The sequence below is a fragment of the Heterodontus francisci genome, chromosome 36 (assembly GCF_036365525.1).
Source record: "Heterodontus francisci isolate sHetFra1 chromosome 36, sHetFra1.hap1, whole genome shotgun sequence".
In the NCBI taxonomy this organism is placed as follows: domain Eukaryota; kingdom Metazoa; phylum Chordata; class Chondrichthyes; order Heterodontiformes; family Heterodontidae; genus Heterodontus; species Heterodontus francisci.
Window position 1 is genome coordinate 33573976 of NC_090406.1, and position 24570 is coordinate 33598545.

Sequence of the window (24570 nt, forward strand, 5' to 3'; positions counted from 1 at the left end):
CAAGACCACACAGAGGGGATTTTTCCAATTTGAAATAACTTTGGCCAGTCTCAATCCATATTTAGTCGGCTGGGACCTACAGTTGAAAATTGCCCCCAATTGGCACAAGGTGCCTGAGAGACAGATAAAGTTACATGGGTACGCTTGCTGAGCTTGGGGCCAAGATATATTATTAGGAAGAGTGGCAGGAGCTTCACTCTGATCGATGCTATTTATACCTGATCTGAAAATGCTTGATGCTGCCGCTGAAAGCTTCAGGTGATCCACTGCTGAACCTGATCATCCTGACATTTTCAGACAATACAGAGGGGACCTGCAATTTTGGTCCCTAATGCTCACTCACTCTTTGTTTTCTTCAGCCACAGACAAGGTGGCCCTCCTGATGGGGAACATGAATTATTTACACCACAAGCAGCTGAAGGCTCCAATGGTAGATGTGCATGAGCTCACAAACCTCCTCCGACAGCTCAACTTCAAGGTTGTGTCTCTGCTCGACCTCACCAGACTCGAGATGCACCGAGCTGTGAATGAATTCCTGCTGCTTCTTGACAAGGGAGTATATGGTAACCTACACACTAACTTTTCCACCCCAGATATAAATGGGTACACCCCCCCCCCCCACTCCCCACCCCCCCTGCCCCCCCACAACTTTCTGGGTTTGACCCTCTTCTTCTGAAGCTGGCACAGTTCCATGGGCTCTGGCAGTCTTCTGCCAGCTCTTCATTCCTTGAGTGTTGTCGGGGTATTTGACCGTGTCAGGGGCAAGCTCAAGTGATCCTGTTCTCAACCGGTCTCCGCATACTTGCTTCCCAGCAGGAATTACTGGATTGTGACCAGGAACAGTAAACCGGCCTGATTCTCTGCTCACTATTGGAGCAGTGCTGGAATTAATCGTAGCACCAATCATTGCAGCTTGGGCTCAGATCAGCCAGATTAGCACAGGCTGAGCTTTGATGCAGGGAGTCTGTGTTGTTGTGGGGGTGGGGGGTGATGCAGGGTGTCTGTGTTGTGGGGGGTGCAGTGTGTGACACAGGGTGTCAGTTTTTAGCGGGAGTACCTGATTATTCACTTCCTCCTCAGGTTTGTTTTACTACGCCGGACATGGATATGAAAACTTTGGGAACAGCTTAATGGTTCCCATTGATGCTCCGGGTTCCTACACATCCAAACACTGCCTGTGTGTCCAGAACATTCTGCAGCTGATGCAGGAGAAACAAACTGGGCTGAACGTCTTCCTCCTCGACATGTGTCGCAAAAGGTGCGGAAATTAAGGGAGAATTTCATTCTTGAACGTTTTCTGCTGAATTTCTGTGTTCAGCAGTGTTGGGGGAATGTTTCAGAGTCACCATCAAACACACCGAGGGCAGGTACAACACGGGTTAGATGTGGAGTAAAACTCTCTCTACTGCCCGTGAAACACTTCCAAGGCTGGTGTGGTGCAGGTTAGATACAGAGTAAAACTCCCTCTACTATGCTGCATCAAACACTCCCAGGGCAGGTATAGCACAGAACAGATATAGAGTAAATCTCCCTCAATGCTGTCCCACTGTGCAGCCAGGTTAGAGAATGACAGGTTGCACAGTTCACAGCTACATTTGAGGGTATAGTTTCCTCCCTTTCCCAATACTTGGGCTGAAGACCATCTCTGGTGTGATTATTTTTAAATTTCCCATCTTGTGGCCTCTCTCAGTGAGATTGTTACTTGACTAGCAAATCAGGTGCAGACCTATGCTGTAGGCCCATGTCCACTAGGAATTGGGTTGAGAGTTTGTCGGAAATGTGAAGGTTTTTCATTCCCCATCACAAACTTCCCTCGCCTTGATCAACATAAAGCTTACTGGGAAAAACAAACGACTTTAAGAAATAAAAACAGAAAATACTGGAAATACTCAGCAGGTAAGGCAGCATCTTTGGAGAGAAAAGCAAAGTTAACATTTCAGACCGATGACCATCCATCAGAAATGGAAGATGTGAGACAGGAGCAGCTTTTAAGCAGATACAGAGCCAGGTGTGGGGGAGGTGGATGGAAAGAACAAAGGCAGAGGTCAGTGATGGGGTAGAGGGCAGGAGCAATTAAATGACAAAAAGGGATGATGGTGCAACACAGAATGGGCTGATAATGGGATCAGAGGATGTTGAAATCTGACTATAAGGACTTCTTTGTAACTCTACCTTCTCAGGAATATGCATGACAAAATCATTCCGCATATGGAAGCCTTGAGAGTCACAGCAAATATTGTCTATGGTTATGCCACGTAAGCAGTTCTCTTGTTCTTTATCCTCAAACTTTAGTCAGTCTAATTTTGTATTTATTTATAGTGCTAGCAGTAGCCTGACTTCAGCCACTGCATTGTGATAGAAAGAAAGAACTTTGATTTATATCGTGACTTTCACAACCTCAGGACATCCCAAAGCACTTTACAGCCAATTCATTACTAAAGTGCAATCACTGTTGTAATGTAGGAAACGAGTGGTCAGATTGTGAACTGCAATGCAATGATGACCAGATAATCTGTTTCATTGATGTCCAATGGTGGTTCTATATCAGGCACTTGCCCAGGTGGTGGTCCTATAACGGGCACCAGTCCAGGTGGTAGTCCTATACCAGGGGCAAGTCCAGGTGGTGGTCCTATATCGGGCGCCAGTCCAGGTGGTGGTCCTATACCAGGGGCAAGTCCAGGTGGTGGTCCTATATCGGGCGCCAGTCCAGGTGGTGGTCCTATACCAGGGGCAAGTCCAGGTGGTGGTCCTATATCGGGCGCCAGTCCAGGTGGTGGTCCTATACCAGGGGCAAGTCCAGGTGGTGGTCCTATATCGGGCGCCAGTCCAGGTGGTGGTCCTATATCGGGCGCCAGTCCAGGTGGTGGTCCTATATCGGGCGCCAGTCCAGGTGGTTGTCCTATATCGGGTGCCAGTCCAGGTGGTGGTCCTATATCGGGCGCCAGTCCAGGTGGTCGTCCTATATTGGACGCCAGTCCAGGTGGTGGTCCTATACCAGGGGCAAGTCCAGGTGGTGGTCCTATATCGGGCGCCAGTCCAGGTGGTGGTCCTATATCGGGCGCCAGTCCAGGTGGTGGTCCTATATCGGGCGCCAGTCCAGGTGGTTGTCCTATATCGGGTGCCAGTCCAGGTGGTGGTCCTATATCGGGCGCCAGTCCAGGTGGTCGTCCTATATTGGACGCCAGTCCAGTTGGTGGTCCTGGACAGGGGTCAGACCAGGTGGTGGTCCTGTACTGGGGGCCAGTCCAGATGCTGGTCCTGTACTGTGGGCCTGTCCAGATGGTGGTCCTGTACAGGGGTCAGACCAGGTGGTGGTCCTGTACTGGGGGCCAGTCCAGGTGGTGGTCCTGTACCAGGGGCCAGTCCAGGTGGTGGTCCTATATTGGGGTTCACTCCAGATGGTTGAACTATATTGTTTGCCAGTCCCGGTTGGTGGTCCCCAGGTGAGGCTGTAATGTAAATGGGGAGTGAGAGGCCGAGTGACAGCCATTAATCAACCCCTAACTACGTGGGTAGGTTATTTCAGAGAGTGTTAATGATCCACAGGCTTCTCATTTATTGAATTTTTCCAGTTGCCCAGACGCAGAGGCATATGAAATCAGCCAAGGAGAACTTACAAATGGGATTTTCATCAGCTTCCTGAAGAAACGTTTATTGGAGGATGAAAAAATCACTGTCTTGCTGGATAAAGTTGCAGAAGGTGGACTGGATTTTACACGAAGATTAAAGCTGTCCCTCACCCAGTGGGTTAAGACTATGCTCAATTGGTAGTGAGCCACACAGAGCAGGAAAGGTCACAGGCTAAAGAAGGCGGTCATTTCTCCGCCCCCCCCCCCCCACCTACACAGCCTGTTACTGTTCTTTATGGTCACCTTGTACTTGTCCAGTCTGGTATATTAATCCATCCCCCTATTGGCCTGGGATAGTCTTTCTGCCTGTCCATTCTTCCTGATACTGGGATCTGTGCCCATATCATTGGTGTTCGGTTGGGGGAGGGGTGAACTGTGACCCTTGATTGTCTACTAGCCCGGCTCCCAACTGGATTTGGTTTTGGATTTGGCCTATCCAAGTGGAAAGAAAAGATTTCTTCTGATTCATTTGGCGACTCTAGTGTGTCTCTGTGGACACTGTGATACAATAGGGGATAAGCAGTTTCCTCCTGCCCTGCAATCTGCACCCCCTCCCCCCCATGCCCAGGTGCAGTTTCACAGGCACCAGCTGCTCTTTGGTATCTTATTCAAATTGTCATTTTTAATTTGGATTGCTCCTGGGCCTGCTACTGTGCGCAATTCAGCACTAAGAGTGGTTAATTTAAACATTGAGCTGTCTGCAGAGCATTTATGTTCTGTTTTCAACCATTAAATGATCTTTTGCTCCAAAAATGAAGCTTATTAAATCATTGCATCACTACACTGGGATTTCCCGTCCCAACAGGAAGTGCTTGTGACATATCTCTACCTTCTTGCTGCAGTATTGCTGCTTTATCTACATCTTCATCTACACTGTTTAACCTGCCCATCTCATCCTCTCTTTCCCTGTTACAATATCTCAAAGTTTCAGTTTCTCACCAGTTTCGAGTCTCCAAGTGGCATCAGTTGCTTCCTGCCTGCTGACTATATAATTAGGTTGCATTTGCTGACAACGGAACCACTAGGTGGCGCAGTACTAGCACCTGCCCAAATGCAGCCTCTTCCACTGAAACATCACTGTCTGCGACGTTCAGGCAGCTGCCAGGATTAAAAATGGCGCTGCTCAATTTATCACAGAAAAACAACTTCAACCCGAAAATCCCCTCAATTGCTGCCATCGCTGCCTCCATCCCACCCCCAACAGTTCGCTCCTGCCATTGCGCTTTTCTCTGTTGGTCCCTCCTGCGCCTGTCTTCTCACTGCTGGCTCCCTGGCCTTCCCTTAAGCACTCACTACAGACCCATCGTTTTCCCCCCTCCCTCAGCCGCTCACTCCAGACCTCGCCACTGCTCCCCCCTTTCTCCTCCCCTCGGCCAATTGTTCCCCGCTCCTCGCTTCCCGCCCCCTACCTCCAGACACTAGCTCCAGGCCATGCCACTTCCCTCCTCTCGGCCACTCATTCCCACGTTCAATCATTCTCTGCGCGCCGCCCGAAGAAGCAAGGCGAAGGGTGATGGGGCGATGTAGGTGCTAGTGGCCGAGAGGAGGGAAGCGGCGCAGCCTGGAGCTAGTGGCTGAAGGAGGTGGGGGGAAAGCGGGGAGCAAGGGGATGGAGAGCGGGGTGGGGGGGCGGGAAGCGGGGAGCAATCGGCCTAGGGGAGTGGGGGTAGCAGTGGCGAGGTTGAGAGCGAGCATCTGAGGGGGAGAAGCAATCGGTGGGGGGAGGGGGAGAAACATCGAGGGCTGGAGCGAGTGATCGAGGGGGTAGAGTGGCCAGTGGGGCAGGAAAGAGTAGCTGAGTTGGGGGGAGCGAGTGGCGGGGATCGAGGTCGAGCCTCAAAGTGCCCCATTCAGCCGCTCGATGACATTGGCGTTACGCAATGACGTTTTCCCATGCATGCGCCAATTAGTCCTGGCAAGATGTAGGATGCGCATGCGCAGCATCTCACTGAGAGCAGGAGACCGAGCGTGGAACGCTCTGATGACGTTGCATTGTCAGGAGTCACTTTGATATCATTATTGCCCTTTCAGCCTCATTTTCTCTCTCTCTCTATTAACTTAGATGTGAAGTCTCTCACTCTCTCCGTTCATGTCACCATGCAATGTATCTCCAAGGATAGACAATTTGCTTTCAGGCCTTGCCCAATTCCAGCATTTAGCTGATAACTAATAATGGTTTTCCTCTTTCCCTCCTTTCTCCCTCTCTTTATCTCTCTTTTCTTCTCCCCTTTCTATTTCTTTCTCCCCTCTCCTGCTCAAAGGCTCTGTTATCCCTCTGGCTTCTTCTCTTACGTGTTGTTCTCCTTCCCCCTTCCTTTAGCCCCCCTTCCGCCAGCTCTAGCTACACTTTTCCAACCTTGGATTTTCACCTCCCTGATTTACCCTTGTTTCTGTAACTCCAGTATAAAGACTTTTTTTTAACCCTTTTTTGTAAATTTTGTACTCGTCAAAACTTATCAGCCTACAGTGGTTAGGTACAAAAGAAAAGCTCCCTCTACACTGTCCCAAACAATGGGGCTCAGTCTCAGCGTCAGAAGAGCACACCCTTGTGTGACTTCACTGACCATCTTGTGACCTCGGTCTGGAAGACTACCTATTTAACCTTCGCCCGCTAGAGACCGGCTCAAGACAGTAAAACTCATTTCCTGTAGCACCCAGCAGCCAACAGGCAGGGGAGACTTTGATCCAGGAGAATGGGATGGATTTGAGTTGATGCTGGGGCCTAGAGATGAGATGGCAGTGTTTGTTTTTTTCCCACCGTTCTCTTAAATTTGATTCTCTCCCTTCACCCCCGGCCTAGGGTTGCCAGTCCTAGGAATATCTAGGAATTAAAGATCCTGGGCACTGTTGTTCACAACCCAGGTGAAAAATCATAGGAGCATTGAAAAAAAAATTACTTGCCATTTTCATTTTCTTTGAACACTTTTGTTTATTATTGTTTATCGAAATATTGGATTTAGGAAAAATGCTGGTTGATTATACATAGCGATCGGAGACAGGTGATCATGTGTTGAAACCTCGCAAAAATATGTCCAACTAGACTTGGCAGCTATATCATGGCCTGTCCCCCTCCTTCTCACTCCTGGCCTGTTATTCTTGTCCATAAAGAGTGTTTGATGTAATTTAACAAGACCAGGATTGGTTGCTAAAGGCTATGGCTGCTGATCTCCCTTTGAGGAGACAGTACTGTAGCCAACACTGCTGTGTAGGCACAGTATGCTATTTTGGAAAGTGTACAGCCGTACTCTGCCTCCTCTTCCTCCTCCCTTCAAACCTGCAGCTCTCCAGTTCACAGAGCCCCTCTACTTCTACCCTTGTCATCAGTTTCTACTTGAAATAATTCTTGTTCCCCTCATTCTTATCATACAATCCTCTATTCCTCTGGTAATTATTCAGTTTAATTTAGTTTCATTCTGAAAATGTCCCTTAAATATCGTTGAGTGTTTTCCCTTTAAATTTAACACAGTGTGTTTCCTCATTTTCTCTTTTTTTGCTTTCATTTGCTTTTTGCTTCTGCACCCTTATCTTGTGACTGGTTTCCTTGCCTGGTGTTGTAGCAGCTCGCAAATGGAAGGTTTGTTCCTGCAGTGCAGAATGGCCCGTTCAAGAGAGGATGGATTGGCCAGTTTCCAGTAAAAGGTGACAAGGATGTACCCAGACTAGATTCAGTTGTCCCAGAGACCTAGTGCTGTGTATGAATGACAGATTGCTGTGTTCAGCTTCTATCAAAGCTTCATATATAAGTCACAAATGACATCCTATTTGACTGTGATAAAGGTAGACTATATCTCATGGTCCATCTCGACTTGTCTGCAACCTTTGACATGGTTGACGACATTATCCTCCTCCAACGCCTCTCCACCTAACTCCTCCCACTCCTGCACTGTTACCTGTGGTGTCCTCCAAGGATTTATCCTTGGCCCCCTCCTATTTCTTATCTACATGCTGCCCCTCAGTGACATCATCTGAAAACACACCATCAATTTCTGTATGTTGACAACATATTCAGCTCTCTCTCACCACCACCTCTCTCCATTTCTCCACTGTTGCTAAATTGTCATATTGCTTGTCCAACATCCAGTACTGGATGAGCAGAAATTTAATTCAATTGCATATCGGGAAGCTCCAAACTCCATTCCCTAGTTACCGACTCTACTTGCCATCCTGTTTGAGGCTGAATCAGACTGTTCGCAAACTTGGTGTTTTATTTGAGCCTGAGGTGAACTTCCGACCCCATATCCATACCACCACTAAGACTGTCTATTTCTATGACTGTAACCTCGCCTGATTCTGCCCCTGCCTCAGCTCATCCACTGCTGAAACCCTCATCCAGGCCTTTGTTACCTCAGGATTTGACTATTCCAATGCACTTCTGGGCGGCCACACATATTCTACCTTCCGTAAACTTGAGGTCGTCCAAAGCCCAGCTACCTGGGTTGTCACTCGCATCAAGTCAAGTTCACCCATCACCCCTGTGCTCGCTGACTTACATTGGCTCCAGGTTAAGCAACGCCTCAATTTAAAAATTATCATCCTTGTTTTCAAATTCCTCCATGGCCTGGTCCTTCCCTATCTCTGTAATCTCCTCCAGCCACACAACCCTCCGAGATCTCTGAGTGGCTCCAATTCAGGCCGCTTGTGCATCCCTAATTTTAAACATTCCACCATTGGTGGCTGTGCCTTCAGTTGCTTAGACCCTAAGCTCTGGAATTCCCTCCCTAAACCTCTCCGCCTCTCTACTTCTCTTTTCTCTTTTAAGAAACTCCTTAAAACTGACATCTTTGACCAAGCTTTTGACCATCTGACCTAATATCACCTATGTGGCTCAGTGTCAAATTTTGCTTTATAATGTTCTGTGAAGCACCTTGTTATGTTAAAAGTGCTATGGAAATACAAGTTGCTGTTGTTGTTCACAATCACCAGGACGGGCTCGGTAGAAGCTGACTCCTTCCAATAGTTGAGCGTCCAGAGTGAGTCGGCAAAGATGCAAGAATAAATGTAAGAGATTTAGACCAGAGAGCAGGAGAAATGTCTATACACAGAGTCCTGAGGTTGTGGAGTTAACTTCCAGGTTTAGTTGCTGAGGCAGATACTGTCAACATACAAGGTGAGATTGGATATGTGGATGAAGGAAAAGGGGATGAAGAGATATGAGAATAGGGAGGTAAATTTGATTAAAACTATCTACTGGCATGGAAGATAGAAACTGACACAGACTTGCTGCGCCAATGGCCTTTTTCTCTTTTCCAACTGCTAAGTATGTATTAACAAAATCATAGAAACATGGAAAGTTTACAGCACAAAAGGAGGCCATTCAGCCCATCATGTCTGTGCCAGCTGATAAAGAACGATCCAGCCTTATCCCACTTTCCAGTTCTTAGTCCGTAGCTCTTTAGGTTACCGCACTTCAAGTGCATTTCCAAGTATTTTTCAAATGTGACCAGGGTTTCTGCCTCTACCACCCTTTCAGACAGTGAGTTGCAGATCCCCACCACCGCCACCCACCCCCCCCCCCCAACCCCCATCCCCATCCCTCTGGGTGAACAAGTTTCCCCTCAACTCCCCTCTTATTCTTCTACCAATTACTTTAAAATCTATGCCTCCTAGTTATTGACCTCTCTGCTAAGGGAAATACGTTCTTCTTATCCACTCTATCTAGGCCCCTTATAATTTTGTACTCCTCAATTAAATCTCCCTCCTCTGATCCAAAGAAAACAACTCCATCTGTTCCAATCTTTCCTCATAGTCAACATTCTCCAGTCCTGGCAACATCCTTGTTAATCTCCTCTGTACCCTCTCTCATGTGATTACCTATTTCCTATAATGCGGTGACCAGAATATGGCATGCAGTACTCTAGCTGTGGCCTAACCAGTGTTTTATGCAGTTATTGCATAACCTCCCTGTTCTTATATTCTATGCCTCAGTTAATAAAGGAAAGTATCCTGTATGCCTTGTTGACCACCTTGTGCCTACCACTTTCAAGGATCTGTGGTCATGCACTCCAAGGTCCCTCTATTCTTCAACACTTCTCAGTATCCTACAATTTATTGTGTATCCCCATGCTTTCTTTGACCTCCCCAAATGCATTACCTCCCACTTCTCTGGATTCAATTCCAGTTGCCACTTTTCTGCCCACCTGACCAGTCCAATGATATCTTCCTGCAGTCTACACTATCTACACTTCCTCACTATCAATCACATGACCAATTTTTTAATCATCTGCAAACCTCTTAATCATGTCCCCTACATTTAAATCTAAATTATTGTTATATACCACAAAACGCAAGGGACCTTGTATTGAGCTCTGTTGCACCCCATTAGAAACAGCCTTCCAGTCACAAAAACATCGGTCAACCATTGCCCTTTGCTTCCTTCCTCAGAGTCAATTTTGGATCCAATTAGCCACTTTACCCTTGTATCCCATGGGCTCTTACTTTTCTGACCAGTCTGCCATGTGAGACCTTGTCAAAAGCCTTGCTAAAATCCACATAGATTATATCATACACACTACCCTCATCGACCCTCCTTGCTACCTTCTCAAAAAATTCAATCAAGTTAGTCACACACGACCTTCTCTCTACTTCTCTGTTCTCTTTTAAAAAGCTTCTTAAAACTTACCTCTGTGACTAACCTTTTAGTCACCTGTCCTAATATCTCCTTACTTGGCCCGGTGTCAAATTTTGTTTGATAACACTCCTGTGAAGTGCCTTGGGACGTTAAAGATGCTATTGTTGTTGCAGTCACTCCCTCAGGAGCAGAATAAATGCCACTGGTGTCCTACGTATGTCATGTGACCATGATTTGAAGCTCCTGCCAAAACTAGCAATATTAAAATAGGGAATTATCAGGAACGGAGTGGGAATTGGGGATGCTCCATTTTAAGTGCTTGCCTGCTCCATTCCGGCTGAGAGGGGGAGAGTTAGAATTCCCTGAGATTCACATGTAGACATGCAGTTGAAAAGGCCAACAAGCTGAATAAATGTTAAGAAACGCAATACTTTCTCCCATACTGTCTCTACCCCTCTTACGATTTCAGATATGGGGAAGTACGAACTTACAAGGGGAAGACAAGCTTTGGAGATCCGGAGCAGCCTGTCAGAGCGACGGTCATTGACAGATGAGATTAACCCACCCAACTATCATGATGAGTATTCAGCCAGGAACCTGCAGTGGGCTAAGGCCCATGGTAAGAGAGAGTTGCTCATTCCTTTTAATGTTCCAATTTGTGTTGCATGATTTTCTGTCCAGAGAACTGAGCGTCTTGTGGCAGGGGAAAGTGATTCTCCTGGATTTGGCATCATTTTATCTTTCCATAAATGTCTTTACTGGGGTAAGATATTTTAAAGAGCAAGTGTGCTCCTGTGTCTTGCCCAAGTGGCTACTGTTCACGTGGGATCCTAACGGTAAGTGTCAGCAGGCTGTTTGACGGCTATCACAGCCCCATCCGATGCTGTCTATACCTGTTGTCTACATGGGGCCCGATCTCTGGCAGACTTACTCTTCCCTAACCCAGGGTGCAAGGGCAATTAGAACCCCTACTGAAATCAGCCAACTTGGCACAGAGCGGGAATCGAACCTGAAACCTTCCTGTTCTGTGTGGCTCAGTATCACACTGGGGTGGTTCATTTAAAAAGTGAGTCACAAGTTTCCTGAGACATTAGAAGCAAACCAGTTGTTGGTGTCTAAATGGTGAAGCCACTTTAGTACAATCATTGTTTTAGCAACTCCGGGAATTGAGTTGTGGAAAGTAAATAACTCCCTGAGAGGACAGTAAAGCTAGTTCATGGAATCAGGCTTTCAAGAAAGATTCAGGAAGTACATTTTGTTGTTTTCTTTGAAAAAAAGGGAAACTTTGCGGTGAAATTTTCAAGGTTCACGAGGGATTAAACAGAATTGATTGAGACAAATGAGGTGAAGTGCTCACAATGAGGTTAGGAGGAAGAAAGGAAAGCAGAGGGAACTTTTATATCAAGGGTGAAATGAAAGGAAGATAAACAGCAGTGACTGAGGATGCAGTGGTTAGGTGACAAGAAGCTTGGTTTTAACAGCTGGGTGAGGGCCCTGTGATGTGTACAGTAGCATAGTGGATACATTACTGGGCTAGTAATCCAGAGGCTTGGACTAATACTCCAGCAATTTGAGTTCAAATCCCACCAAGGCAGCTGGGGAATTTAAATTCAGTTAATTAAATCAACTTGTAATGAAAAGCTAGTATCAGTAATGATGACCATGAAGCTACTAGATTTTTGTAAACCCATTTGCTTCACTAGTGTTCTATAAAGGAAGGAAATCTCCTGTCTTTACCTGCTCTGGCCTGTATGTGACTCCAGATTCATAGCAATGTGGTTGACACTGAACTCGTGTCTGAAATGGCCTAGCAAGCCACTATGAAAAAGTCTTAATAAGAATAAAACCAGATGCATCACTTGGCATTGACCTAAAAACCGGAAACGATAAAGGCACACCCAGCCCAGTCGAGCCTACAAAGTCCTCCTCACTAATATCAGGGAATGTGTGTCAAAATTGGGAGAGCTGTCCCACAGACTAGTCAAGCAACAACCTGGCCCAAAATACTGCGGATGCTGGAAATCTGAAATAAAAACAAAGTGCTGGAAATATGCAGCAGGTCTGACAGCATCTGTGGAGAGAGAAACAGTTAACGTTCCAGGTCTGGTGAAAGGTCTCCCCAGATGCTGTCAAACCTGCTGAGTATTTCCAGCACTTTCTGTTTTGTAACAACCTGACATAATCATACTCACAGAATCTTACCTGACAGCCAATTTTCCAGACTGCTCCATCACCTTCCCCAGGTATGTCCTGTCCCACCGGCAGGACAGACCCATCAGAGGTGCCAGCACAGTGGTGTACAGTCGGGAGGGAGTGGCCCTGAGAATTCTCAACATTGACTCCGGACCCCATGCAGTTTCATGGCATCAGGTCAAAGGTGGGCAAGGAAACCTCCTGCTGATTACCACCGACCGTCTTCTTTCAGCTGATGAATCAATGACTGTCCCTCCATGATAAGGTCAGAAGTGAGGATGTTCGCTGGCCATTGCACAGTGTTCAGCACCCTTTGCAACTCCTCAGATAATGAAGAAGTCTGTGCCCACTTGCAGCAAGATCTGTCAGGCTTGGGCTGATAAGTGGCAAGTAACATTCGCACCATAGAAATGCCAGGCAATGACAATCTTCAACAGGAGTAATTCTAACCATCCCCCCTTGACATTCAACGGCATTACCATCACTGAATCCCCTACCACCACCACCCTGGGGGGCACCATTGGCCAGAAATTTTACTGGAGCAGCCACATACATACTGTGACTAAAAGAGAAAGTCAGTGACTGGGTATTCTGTGGTGAATAACTCACCTGACTCCACAAAGTCAGCATAGCATCTATAAGGCACAATCAGGAGTGTGATGGAATACTCTCTACGTGCCTGGATGAGGGCCACTCCAACAACATTCAAGAAGCTCGACAACATCCACGATAAAGCAGCCCACTTGATTGACACCCCATCCACAAACATAAACATTCACTGCCTCCACAGTGGCAGCAATGTGTACCATCTACAAGATGCATTGCAGCAACTTGCCAAGGCTCTTCGATAACACCACCTAAACCCGTGACCTCTACCACCTAGAAGGACAAGATCAACAGATGCATGAGAGCACCGCCACCTACAAGTTCCCCTACAAGTCACACACCATCCTGACTTGGAACTATATTGCCATTCTTTCGCTGTCACTGGGTCAAAATCCTGGAACTCCCTTCCTTCACTGCAAGGACTGCAACAGTTCAAGAAAGCAGCTCACCGCCATCTTCTGAAGGGCAATTAGGGATGGGCAACAAATGCTGGCCTTGTCAGGGATGCCCACATCCAATGAACAAATAAAAATAATGACCTTGACCCTGGAGTCACATGCAGTCACAAGAGTCCAGTCCTCATAGCCAATTACTCAGTCCTATTTGTGCTTATATTTCTTATTCAAAAGTTTGCTCTTTTTGAACTTTGTGGGCCTAGAGGTTTAGAAAGGGCTGGTCTCGATGCTGGTGCTTCACTGGTGAACACATTCTAAATCAGAACACCAAGATCTGTTAGTATCAGTAACTTCTGATATAGACAAATTAATGGAAACATGGATTTAAAGTTAATATGTGGTGTCTGAGACTCCATTACATGGACCCCGTTTGGTCTAGAAAGGCACAAAGCTGAGACACTTCCTGTTGTAGAATGTAGGAAGGCGGAAAGACAGATAGATGAAGACTTCTACAGTTTTGAGGTCCTTAGAAAGAAAGCAGTGGAGTAGGGGCTGAAGCAATGAGTCTCAATATCAGGGGAGTGGTTGGTTGTCTTGGGGGTTTAGGAGATGTGAAGTCCTGCGAATGAGATCGGAATGCTGACTGTCCAATGTGTCTGTTCTTTCTAGCTCTTCCAGAGAGCAGGTATGTCCATTTTGAATGTGGAGTCATGGTTCGTCTGGGATTTGCAGCTGAGTTTTCAAATATTATGATTATTTATACCAGAATAGAACAAACTGGGAAGGACATCATTAAATGTGAAGCCAGACTGGCTAATTTTCCAGAGGTAAGGAACAACACTGAAGGCTCCTCAGCATTCTTTTTACAAAGTGACTCCTGACGATGCATCCAATGTGCCAACACCATCAGAGTGCTCCCAGCTGTGCACATGCACAGAACGGTCTCTTGCTGTCAGTAAGGTGCTGCGCATGCGCAGCCTACGTTCTTGCGAGGACCCCTTCGCGCATGTGCGCAAAACCATCATCGCACAGCCGTACTGAAACACTTTCATCCCCACCACCTGGCAGGAACCCAACATCCCCCCCACTCCAGGCTCTTGCTTGCGGTATCCCTCCCCTGCCTATCCCTATCTTGCCACTTTCTCTCTCACCCCCACTTCCCCTGTGGGGAGCAGGAGCAGGGGGATGGGGGGAGAAGCGGGAGGGAGCGGTGGGGGTGGTGTTGAAGCAGGGAACAAGTGGCTGAGGGAAGGCAGCGGCGAGGCCCAGAGCGAGCAGCAAGGAGGCAGCGCCAGGGAAGTGAAATGGGATATTGTTTGGGGTGAGATCACAGCGATTGAATTCAATTTGTTTTTGTGATAAGTTGAGCAGCGCTATCTTTAATGCTGGCAGCTGCCTAAAACATAGCAGACAGTGATGTTTCAGTGCATGAGGCTGCATTTGCATATGTGCAAGTACTGCACCACCTAGTGGCTGTGTTGTCAGCAAACGCAGCCTTTTTAAGGATCATTCACACGACAACCAGAATGTTGCTGTGAAAAGATTTTGTTTCACATCGATGCGGCAGTAATTGTGTAAATATGGCCTGAATCCGGCATCAGGGCCCACCCTGGCACCAGAGTGAAGCGGAGGTAGATTCCAGGAGGAGGGAGTCTCACTCCACTTTGTTTTGGAGTCATTTCAGCCCTTCTCGCCCAGTGTAAGCTTCAAGTTTAACATTGGTGCAAAGTTGATACTGAACTTGTGGATTGTAAATGCACCCCAGAACAGTGATGGGATTTTCACAGTGTTACAACCACAGCAGAGACTGTTAACTTTAAAACAAGAGATATGAACTCCCAGACCAATTAAAGAATTACACAACAACATTTCACATTTTAAGACATTTACTATAACAACTAAACTGAAAATCAACATTAATTAAATTGTACTTAGTACATAGCTAATGTACTAAATTAGAGAGAGAGATATTTCCCATTAGCTTATTAACACACTCGAAAACGCCACACCACATTTATACGTTACACAGTGTTTGCATTGTAAAGGTATCCTTGCAGTTAAAAGTCCCAAACTCCTCTCAGTTGCAATGGGTTGGATCTCCTTCTCAAAGCCAATGTCCTCTTCGCTCACTTCTTCCGAGCACGTTCTACTGGTCTTCCATTAATAAGGCAATCTCTGTTGACTCCACTGGTCTTTTCTCCACCGCAAACCTCGAACCTTTGAACTGGGTTCAAAGCACATGTGGTACCCTCATCCTCCTCATCCTCCTCAGTTACATCCTCAGCCCTTGCCAGGTGCTCCAGATGCCTGGTGGAGGACACCAGCCGGGTTGCAGCTGGCATCTCCTCCAAGGATCTCTGTGCCACCAGCTCTATTGGCCGGTCCACGTTACCCAGTGTCTCATGGATTCTCTGGATGTCAGTGCACAGTTCCTGCATACATTCTGAGTGATGCAGAATATGGCTCTCCAAGAGTTTGGCGACTCCCTCTGTGCAGCAGCTCGTACACTCAAAGCCCTGAGCCTTTATGGTGCATATGAGCTGAATGGACTCTTCCACTATCTGCCCATGACCCTGCACGGCCTCAGGGAACTCCAACATGTGGCCTCACATCTCCTGTTGCTGGTCTAGGTACAGCCTCCTTTCCAGTGACTCCTGAGGCCCTGCATCTGTGCCCAGCTGAACAGGGCTGTGTCTGGCCTCCCTCCTCCGAACAGAACTGACCACAGCTGTCTCTGCCTCTGCAACTCCTCCTGTCCACAAATGCCATGATCACACCTGTGCTACCCTATCAACATGCGCAAGGGCCCACCGAGGTGAGTATCTGCGCTGGTGGATAGTGCACTTCTGAGGTTTAACAGTGTTTCTTCTTCTCCTTCGCTGCTCTGGGCCCAGGGAGGGAGAGGCTTCTGTGGGTTGGACATCTGCACCTGTGGGAGGCACAAGAAGAGATGTTGAGAGCTAACCTGGGAGAGTAGAAACCTCTGTAGTGCGAAGGCTTCTGATTGTTACACATTACACAACATGCTATTGGACCGGGTGGAGTGCACTGCATGCCCCTTAATGACCACATTGCCCTCTGTATTCACGAGGTCCACCATAAGCTCTCAACTCACCAGGAGGGTTGGGGGTTGCACTCACCTTGCCAGAACATATGAGATCATTGAACCTTTTAGAGCACAAAATCCAGGTTCTTCTCGTTTCACTTCTGCCACTGGAAGCAGCAGAAATCTGAACCCATGCCTCTTTGGTTTTGGCTGGTGCCTTCCTCCTGCCACCCTCCGGGAAGATGGCCTTTCTCCTCTCCCTCACAGCCTCTAACATTAGATCCAGGTTGGCATCAATGAAGCGAGGAGCATCTCTGTTCTGGGTGCCAAGCCCCTGGCTCTCTTGTGACATCTCGCTTCCCTCTGGTGCTGTGGCACAATCAGAAGATCTCTCCCTTAGGACAATCAGCAGCCTCACTGATGGCTGCCACGGGGAGTATAGATCAGTCCCACACTTCAACTGACCCACCTCCGTTCCCGCCCCCACCCGCTCTATTTGGGCAGGGAACCTGTCTCCATATCAATTAAGGGCCCACCCCCATGAAAATTGGGACTTTAATCAGTTTCCCAACAAAGGCGGCATCCTGACCAGAAAACAATCCCGATTCCTGTTTCCCGCCTTTGCGACGAAATTCAGCCAGGGTTTCTGCTCCAATGATAGAAAGTGTGTCTGGGGTCATTAGATTGGCCGTGAGGTGGTGGAGGGAAGCTAAATGCACCCTAGCAAGAGAGTCAGCACTCTCAGGAGAAGGGAATGGGGGAAATACAAAAAAAGCCAATCTGGAATGTTGCTGTATGTATGGTTTGGCGCTACATTGGTGGATGATCATGTTTAAGGCAGAATTCGGGTTCGCTAAGTGATTTTCCTCTTTAACTATCTGAATCACAGGACCTGGATGTGGACCTCAAGCATACAAACAAAAGCTGTCCTGAGGAAACGGGCAGCATCCTCTTCACTGCCACGAGCTTTGACTATCCAGATCAGTGTCTGTACACCAGACTTAGTGGCCTGCAGAAGCTAAGGGTAAGCACCTACTCCCAGAACCAGCGCCACCTCCTAAACTACCCGCTTGTATTTATACAGCATCAAAATGCACCACAGTGCACCTGTGTTATATAGGCGAATACAGCAGCTATTTTGTGGATTGCAATGTCCCAGTAACAGTAATGTGAACAGTGACTCACTAAGCTGTTTTTGGTTGAGGGAGGAGCAATTTCCAGGATGTCCTATGGGATGCTTAATATCCACTTGAACCAGCAGATGGAATCTCAGTTTAACGTATCATCCAAAGGACAACAATTAAGCACTCCCTCAGTATTGCACTGGCGTGTCAACCTAGACCATGCTTTAAATCCTGGAGTAGGTCTTGAACCCATGACCATCTTACTCAAAGGCAAGACTGCTATCAACTGAGCCAAGCTGACGAAAGTTAAAACCAGTAACTTTACAGCTCTCCATTGGCTCAGTAAGTAAATGTACCAGTGTGGTATTGATCAGAAAGGTCCCAGTTTTAGTCATGTAGTTGATAGTGAGGATGAAAGCTATCAACTGCAGGAAGATTTCAGTGGACTGGTCAGGTGGGCAGAAAAGTGGCAAATGGAATTCAATCCTGTGAAGTGTGTGGTAATGTATTTGTGGATGGCAAACAAGGCAAGGCAATAAATGGTAGAATACAGAGAAGTGTAGAGGAATAGAGGGACTTTGGAATGCCTGTCCGCAGATCCCTGAAGGTAGCAAGACAGGTAGATAAGCTGATTAAGAAGGCATTATGGGATAATTTCATTTTTAGCCGAGGCATTGAGTATAAGAACAAGGAGGTTATGTTAGAACTGCGTAGGCCACAGCAGGCCATGGCTGGAGTACTGCGTACACTTCTGATCACTGCATACAGGAAGGATCCGATCGTACTAGAGAATGTACAGAGGAGATTTATGAGGATGTTGCCAGGATTGGAGAATTTTAGCTATGAAGAAAGATTGAATCAGCTGGAGTTGTTTTCTTTGGAACAGAGGAGACTAGGGGGAATGAATTTAATTTAATTGAGGTGTCTAAGATTATGAGAGGCCTAGGCAGAATGTATAGGAAGGACTTATTTCCCATAGCAAAGAGATTTAAAGTAATTGGTAGAAGAATTAGAGGGGAATTGAAGAAGAATTTTTTTCACCTGGAGGGTGGTGGGGTCTGGAACTTGCTGCCTGAAAGGTAGAGGCAGAAACCCTCATCGCACTTAAAAAGTACTTGGACCTAGTAGGCTATGGACCAAGAGTTGGGAAGTGGGATTAGGCTGAATAGCTCTTTTTCTGGTTGGCACAGACTTGATGGGTTGAATGGCCTCCTTCTGTGCCGTAAATTTCTATGAACCGTGCTGAGTTAGCTGACCTAATGTCGTGTTTCACAATGAACCTTAATGTCCTTGAGTTATGGTAAGGAATAATATGAGCCAGGGGTCCTGCTCCTGAAACTGCCCAGTGACCTTTCCCAGAAAGTCTGTGTGTCCCTCAGAAGATACTGTTTGCTAAAGTTGACGCTCATGGAATTGAGGACAAATTATTAACCTGGTTAGGAAACTGGCTGAGCAGCAAGAGACAGAGTTTGGGGACAATGAGCAGGTATTCAATTGGCAGGATGTGACTAGTGATGTTCCACAGGAATCTGTATTGGAACCTCAACTGTTCACTGTATTTTTTAATGACTGAGAAGGCAGGATAAAGAACCACATGGCAAAGTTTGATGATGGCAAAAGATAGTTGGCATTGTAAGCAGTGTTGATGGAGCAGAAAATTACAAAGGGATATTAATAAGTAAGTGAGTGGGCAAAAACTCTGGAAAATGAATTTCAATGTAGGGAAGTGTGAGTTCATCCACTTTGGACCTAAAAAGGATAGAATAGAGTACTTTCTAAATCATGAAAATCTAGAAGCAGTGGAGATCCAAACAGACTTAAGGGTCCATGTACATAGATTATTAAAATCTCATGGGCAGGTACAGAAACTAATCAAAAAGGCTGATGCAGTGCAGGACTTTATATCTAGAGGACTCAGAATACAAAGGATTAGGAATCGTGCTGCAGCTATACAAAACCCTGACTTGTTCACAGGGGGGCACTGGAGCACTGTGAGCAGTTCTAGACACCACACCTTAGGAAGGATATATTAATCTCAGAGGGACTGTAGGGTAGATTTACCAGAATTCCAAGGGTTAAATTATGAAGAGAGATTCCTCAACTAAGGTTGTATTTCCTGGCATTTAGAAGGTTAAGGGGTAATTTTATTGAAGTTTTAAGATATTAAGCAGAACAGATAGGGTAGATTGGGAGAAACTATTTCAACGAGTTGGGGAGTCTAGAACTAGGAAATTGTTGAAAGGTTAGAGCCAGACCTTTCAAGAGTGATGTTAGGAAACACTTCTACACACAAAGGGTGAGAGAAGTTAATTGGAACTCTCTTCTGCAAATGGCAGTTGATGCCAGGTCAGTTGTTAATTTTAAATCTGAAATTGATAGACTTTTGTTAACCAAAGGTATTAGGGCAAAGGGCAAAATTTAAATAGGTCACAGATCAGCCATAATCTCATTGAATGGTGGAACAGGCTCAAGGGGCTAAACGGCTACTCCTGTTCCTGTGTTCCTATGTGTGTGGGGCTGGGTATGGATCTACCAGGCCTTAGCCCAATAACACCACTGTGTAGGCATACATTGTGTTGGATTTTAAGCGCCCCCACCCCGAGGCGAGGCCAGAGGCGGGGGTCATGGAGAATCACGACGGGGAGGGGGGGGGGCGGGTAGAGGGCCCTTCGCCAAGCAATCCTACTGGGGGCGGGATAGGCCGATGACGGCCTTCTCACCCAGAGGCCAATTGAGGCCTTAAGTAACCTTTTAAAGGCCAATAAAGGGCCTCTTCCCACCACTGCTGGGATCTTACCAGTGCCGGGGGTTGGTGAGGAGGGCCTCCACCATGCGGGGAGGGTGCCTTGTAAAACAAAGTACCCTCCCTGTGGGCTTGGGGGGTGTTCCTCCTCCATGGGCAATCTGTGGCCCTCGAAGGACCCCGCCGGACACCACTTCATCCCCTCCCCCCGGGACCCCCACTCCCTGGACTGCACGATCACCCCCTCGCGCCCCCAACCCCCCCACACTGTCTCACCTACCTCTTGTCTGGGGTTCCAGCACTGAGCCTGGGTCCAAGGTCTCTGCAGTCCCGGTGACGCTACAGATGCTGCTGAGCTGCCGGTCCACTGATTGGCCATCAGCTCCTGGAGGCGGGATCCCCATCTTTAAAGGGACGGGGATCCTGTCTCGTAAAACTTTGACGTAAAAAGACTGAAGAATGGCTCCGGGGGGGGGCAGGAAAAGGCTGTGGCAGGGTTCTCCCCACCTTTTTGGCCCAGTGCCGGGAGCCCCACCTCCTGCAGAAAATCCAGCCCTCAGAATGGCAACTTGGATGCAGTATTGGAAATTGAAACTGAACCTCAACAAGGTGAAGGGAGCAGGGAACAGGAAACCGAGGACAAAATCATATCACTTACATGATTTTCTTTGTATCTCCCCATTATGTAGAACGAGCTGAGTTTTTCCATCTGTCTGCAGTATCAGTATAAAGGAATAGAGGATTTCCTAGAGGAGAGGAAAGTAGTCTGTGTTGGAAAGCCCCTTGTCTCTAAACTCAACCTGTATGGATCAGAGCACCAGAGTGACTACTTCTCAGTTTACAGCTCATTGCAAAGTTCCTTAAGTGAACCTTCGCAGATGTTGATCCGTGACTCGAGTCTCACTTATTCCCCTCTACCAGCCTCTTTACGTTCCTCCAGTAGTTTGAATGATCTTGAGGATTATACTGATTTACACAGATACAGGGACAAATCCACCAATCTGTACTACAGAACTCAGGAGCAACAGGACCAGGGCCACGTGTCAGTGGGAGCTACAGCTGGGCTAATGGCCACTGAGACCATTGAGGGGATTACTACTCAATTTAAGTCTCTGAGTTCCTTCCAAAGATCAAGACATTCTGTTCACACAATGGGCATCAGGAAGGACAATCAGCACAATACTGGAGAACTTCATACCAATGTGCAAAAGAAAGACTTTAACACATATTAATTAGAGGCACAGGAGACTGATTGTGGAACCCGGAGACTTTGAGGACAAAATGTGTTTTCTTGTGAGACTATGTACTATGTACTTGACTGCTTACTACTTTCCAATTTTACCCAGTCCTTCCCAACACTCAGCCTGTAGTCGTTCTACCTGCTCGTTTCCTTCCTCAGGATTAATGGCAATGCTTCATACCTCAAGTTTGGCCGATTGGAGATAAAGGGAAGGGCAGTCCTGTTGCTATCACATGGGCCACTCTTGGCAATGTCGAGTAAGCCTTACAGAACACCAATGAAGTACTAACTAAATCCATCACACTTGACTCAAAGTTTCAAATGTCAATCAACAGCAGGACAAGCACCTCAGCCAATGAACGGGAAAATTGTCTGCAACTTCCCTCCCCTTTGAGTGAGGGTTAATAGTTTACTTTTGTTTATGTCTACCTTTAAGGCTAATAATTTCCTTCATTTCATTCTGAAGTATGTTAAAGTGGAGAGACCAGTTTCCCCTTTGCTACCCTGACTGTTTACTAATCTAAAGAGTCAATCAAGTTTCCCTTGCTTATATTTATATCGTGCCTTTATCGCAATAAAATGTCCAAAGGTGCTTTACAGGAATATTATAAAACAAAGAATAACATTGAGACACAAAAGGTGATATTAGGTCAGATGACCAAAAGCTTGGTCAAAGAGATAGTTTTAAGGAGTGTCTTAAAGGAGGAAAGTGAGGTAGACAGGCGGAGAGGTGTAGGGAGGATATTCCAGAGCTTGGCTTCTGGGCAACTGAAGGTGCGGCCACCAATAGTAGAGAGGTTAAAATCAGGGATGCACAAGCAGCCACAGTTAGAGGAGTGCAGATATCTTGGAGGGTTGTGGGGATGGAGGAGATTACAACGATAGGGAGGGGCGAGGCCATGGAGGGATTTGAAAGCAAGGATGAATGTTTTAAAATCAAGACGTTGCTTGACTGGGAGGCAATGTCTGTCAGTGAGCACAGGGATGATAGGGGAACAGGACTTGGGTGTGAGTTAAGACATGAGTAGCAGAGTTTTGGATGACCTCAAGTTTACAGAGAGTAGATTGTGGGAGATCAGCCAGGAATGCATTGGAATAGTCTAGAGATGATAAAGGCATAAATGAGGGTTTCATCAGAAAATGAGCTGATACGGGTTGAAGTCGGGTGATGTTACAGAGGTGGAAATAGGCAGTCTTTGTGATGGCACAAATATGAGGTCAGAAGCTCCTCTCAGGATCAAATGTGACATCGAGGTTGAAAACAGACTGGTTTAATCTCAGACTGTTGCCAGGGAGAGGGATGGAGTGGGTAGCTAGGGAACAATGCTTGGAGCGGGGACTGAAAACAATGGCTTCAGTCTTCCCAATATTTTAATGGAGGAAATTTCTGCTCATCAGTACTGGATGTCAGATAAGCAGTTTGATAATTTAGCAACAGTGGAGAAGTCAAGAGAAGTGGTGATGAGGTAGAGCTGAGTGTCATCAGCAGACATGTGAAAACTAATGCTGTGCTTACGGATGATGTTGCCAAAGGGCAGCATGTAGATGAGAAATAGGAGGGGCCAAGGATATATCCTTGGGGAACACCAGAGGTAATGGTGTAGCAGCAGGAGGAAAGGCATTGCAAGTGATTCTCTGGCTATGATGAGATAGATAAGAATGGAATCTGTTGAGAGCAGTCCTACCATCTGGATGACAATGGAGAGGTGTTCGAGAAGGATGATGTGGTCAAGCGTATCAGAGGCTGCAGACTGGTCGAGAAGGATAAGAGGGAAAATTTACATTTGTCACAGTCAAATAGGATGTCATTTGTGACTTTGCTAAAAGCTGTTTCCATACTGTGACAGGGGCGGAAATCTGTTTGGAGGGAATCAACCATGGAGTTCTGGGAAAGATGGGAATGGATTTGGGAGGCGACAATGCAGTCAAGGGTTTTGGCAAGGAAAGGGATTTTGGAAATGGGACGGTAGTTTGCAAGGGCGGTGGGGTTGAGGGGTGTTTTGTTTTAAGCAGAGGGGTGCTGATGGTAGATTTAAAGGAGAAAGCGACAACCATTAAAAATATCGGCTAACATGGGGATCAGGAGGGGAAGTTGGGTGGTCAACAGTTTAGTGGGAATAGGATCGAGGGAACAGGTGTCTTGTGGACAAGATGAGCTCAGAGAGGGCATGAGGGGAGGTAGGAGAGAAACTAGAGAAAGATATAAGTTGAGGGTTAGGGCAGGCGGTGGGGTAGTACGTTTAATCCCCAGTTTGTGCTGTGTTAGCTGATCTCAGCCAGGGTTGGAGTTGGGGCATAAAAACAAGAAATGCTGGAACCACTCAGCAGGTCTGGCAGCATCTGTGGAAAGAGAAGCAGAGTTAACGTTTCGGGTCAGTGACCCTTCTTCGGAACTGACCCGAAACGTTAACTATGCTTCTCTTTCCACAGATGCTGCCAGACCTGCTGAGTGGTTCCAGCATTTCTTGTTTTTATTTCAGATTTCCAGCATCCGCAGTATTTTGCTTTTATTATCGGAGTTGGGGTATCACAGTTGACCTCCACGCCTGGGCTAGAGAGGAGTAAAACCAGTTGGCGTTCTCGCTCCAATTCGCTATCACGCGATCCTAGTATAAAAGGCACATGTGGGGATGTTGGACAAGGATAGACTTGGGCTTTGCTGTAATGCCCCTCACAGCTGCACAGCCTTCCTGCACTCACAGTCTGGGCTATCACATGAAGAATGGCTATTTGGGTGAGTGTGGCAGCGCCTGTGGAACCTGAACCCCAGCGAGTCAGAACTCTTGGACAGGAGGGAAAGAAACAGTTGGACCAGGAAGTAAAAATGCAAAGAATATTCCTGTACTTTACTTGTAAATCAATGCACTGCTAGGACTCGGGTTTTCACTTTATAATAGTTACCAGGTTTAAAATTTATTTTTAACTGCTCAGTAGGCCTTGAAGTACATGGCGAGGTCATGGAGGGATTTGAAATAGAAATAGGATTATGACAAAGTACATGCGTTTTTTGCCTTTGAATTTCCATA

General features: G+C 46.8%; 1 protein-coding gene across 3 annotated transcripts in view; it reads left to right on the forward strand.

Moving 5' to 3' along the window:
- The window catches only part of malt2 (MALT paracaspase 2), a 54199-nt gene extending 30328 nt beyond the window's left edge, over positions 1-23871 (forward strand). For all 3 annotated transcript variants that reach the window (XM_068016483.1, XM_068016484.1, XM_068016485.1), the window contains 8 exons: positions 360-563; positions 1081-1258; positions 2181-2255; positions 3573-3700; positions 10667-10816; positions 14061-14218; positions 17327-17461; positions 20994-23871. In XM_068016483.1, the coding sequence (XP_067872584.1) occupies positions 360-563; positions 1081-1258; positions 2181-2255; positions 3573-3700; positions 10667-10816; positions 14061-14218; positions 17327-17461; positions 20994-21536 (1571 nt within the window). In that variant the 3' untranslated portion in view covers positions 21537-23871. The remainder of the gene's footprint in view (positions 1-359; positions 564-1080; positions 1259-2180; positions 2256-3572; positions 3701-10666; positions 10817-14060; positions 14219-17326; positions 17462-20993) is intronic.
- Positions 23872-24570: the final 699 nt, after the last annotated feature.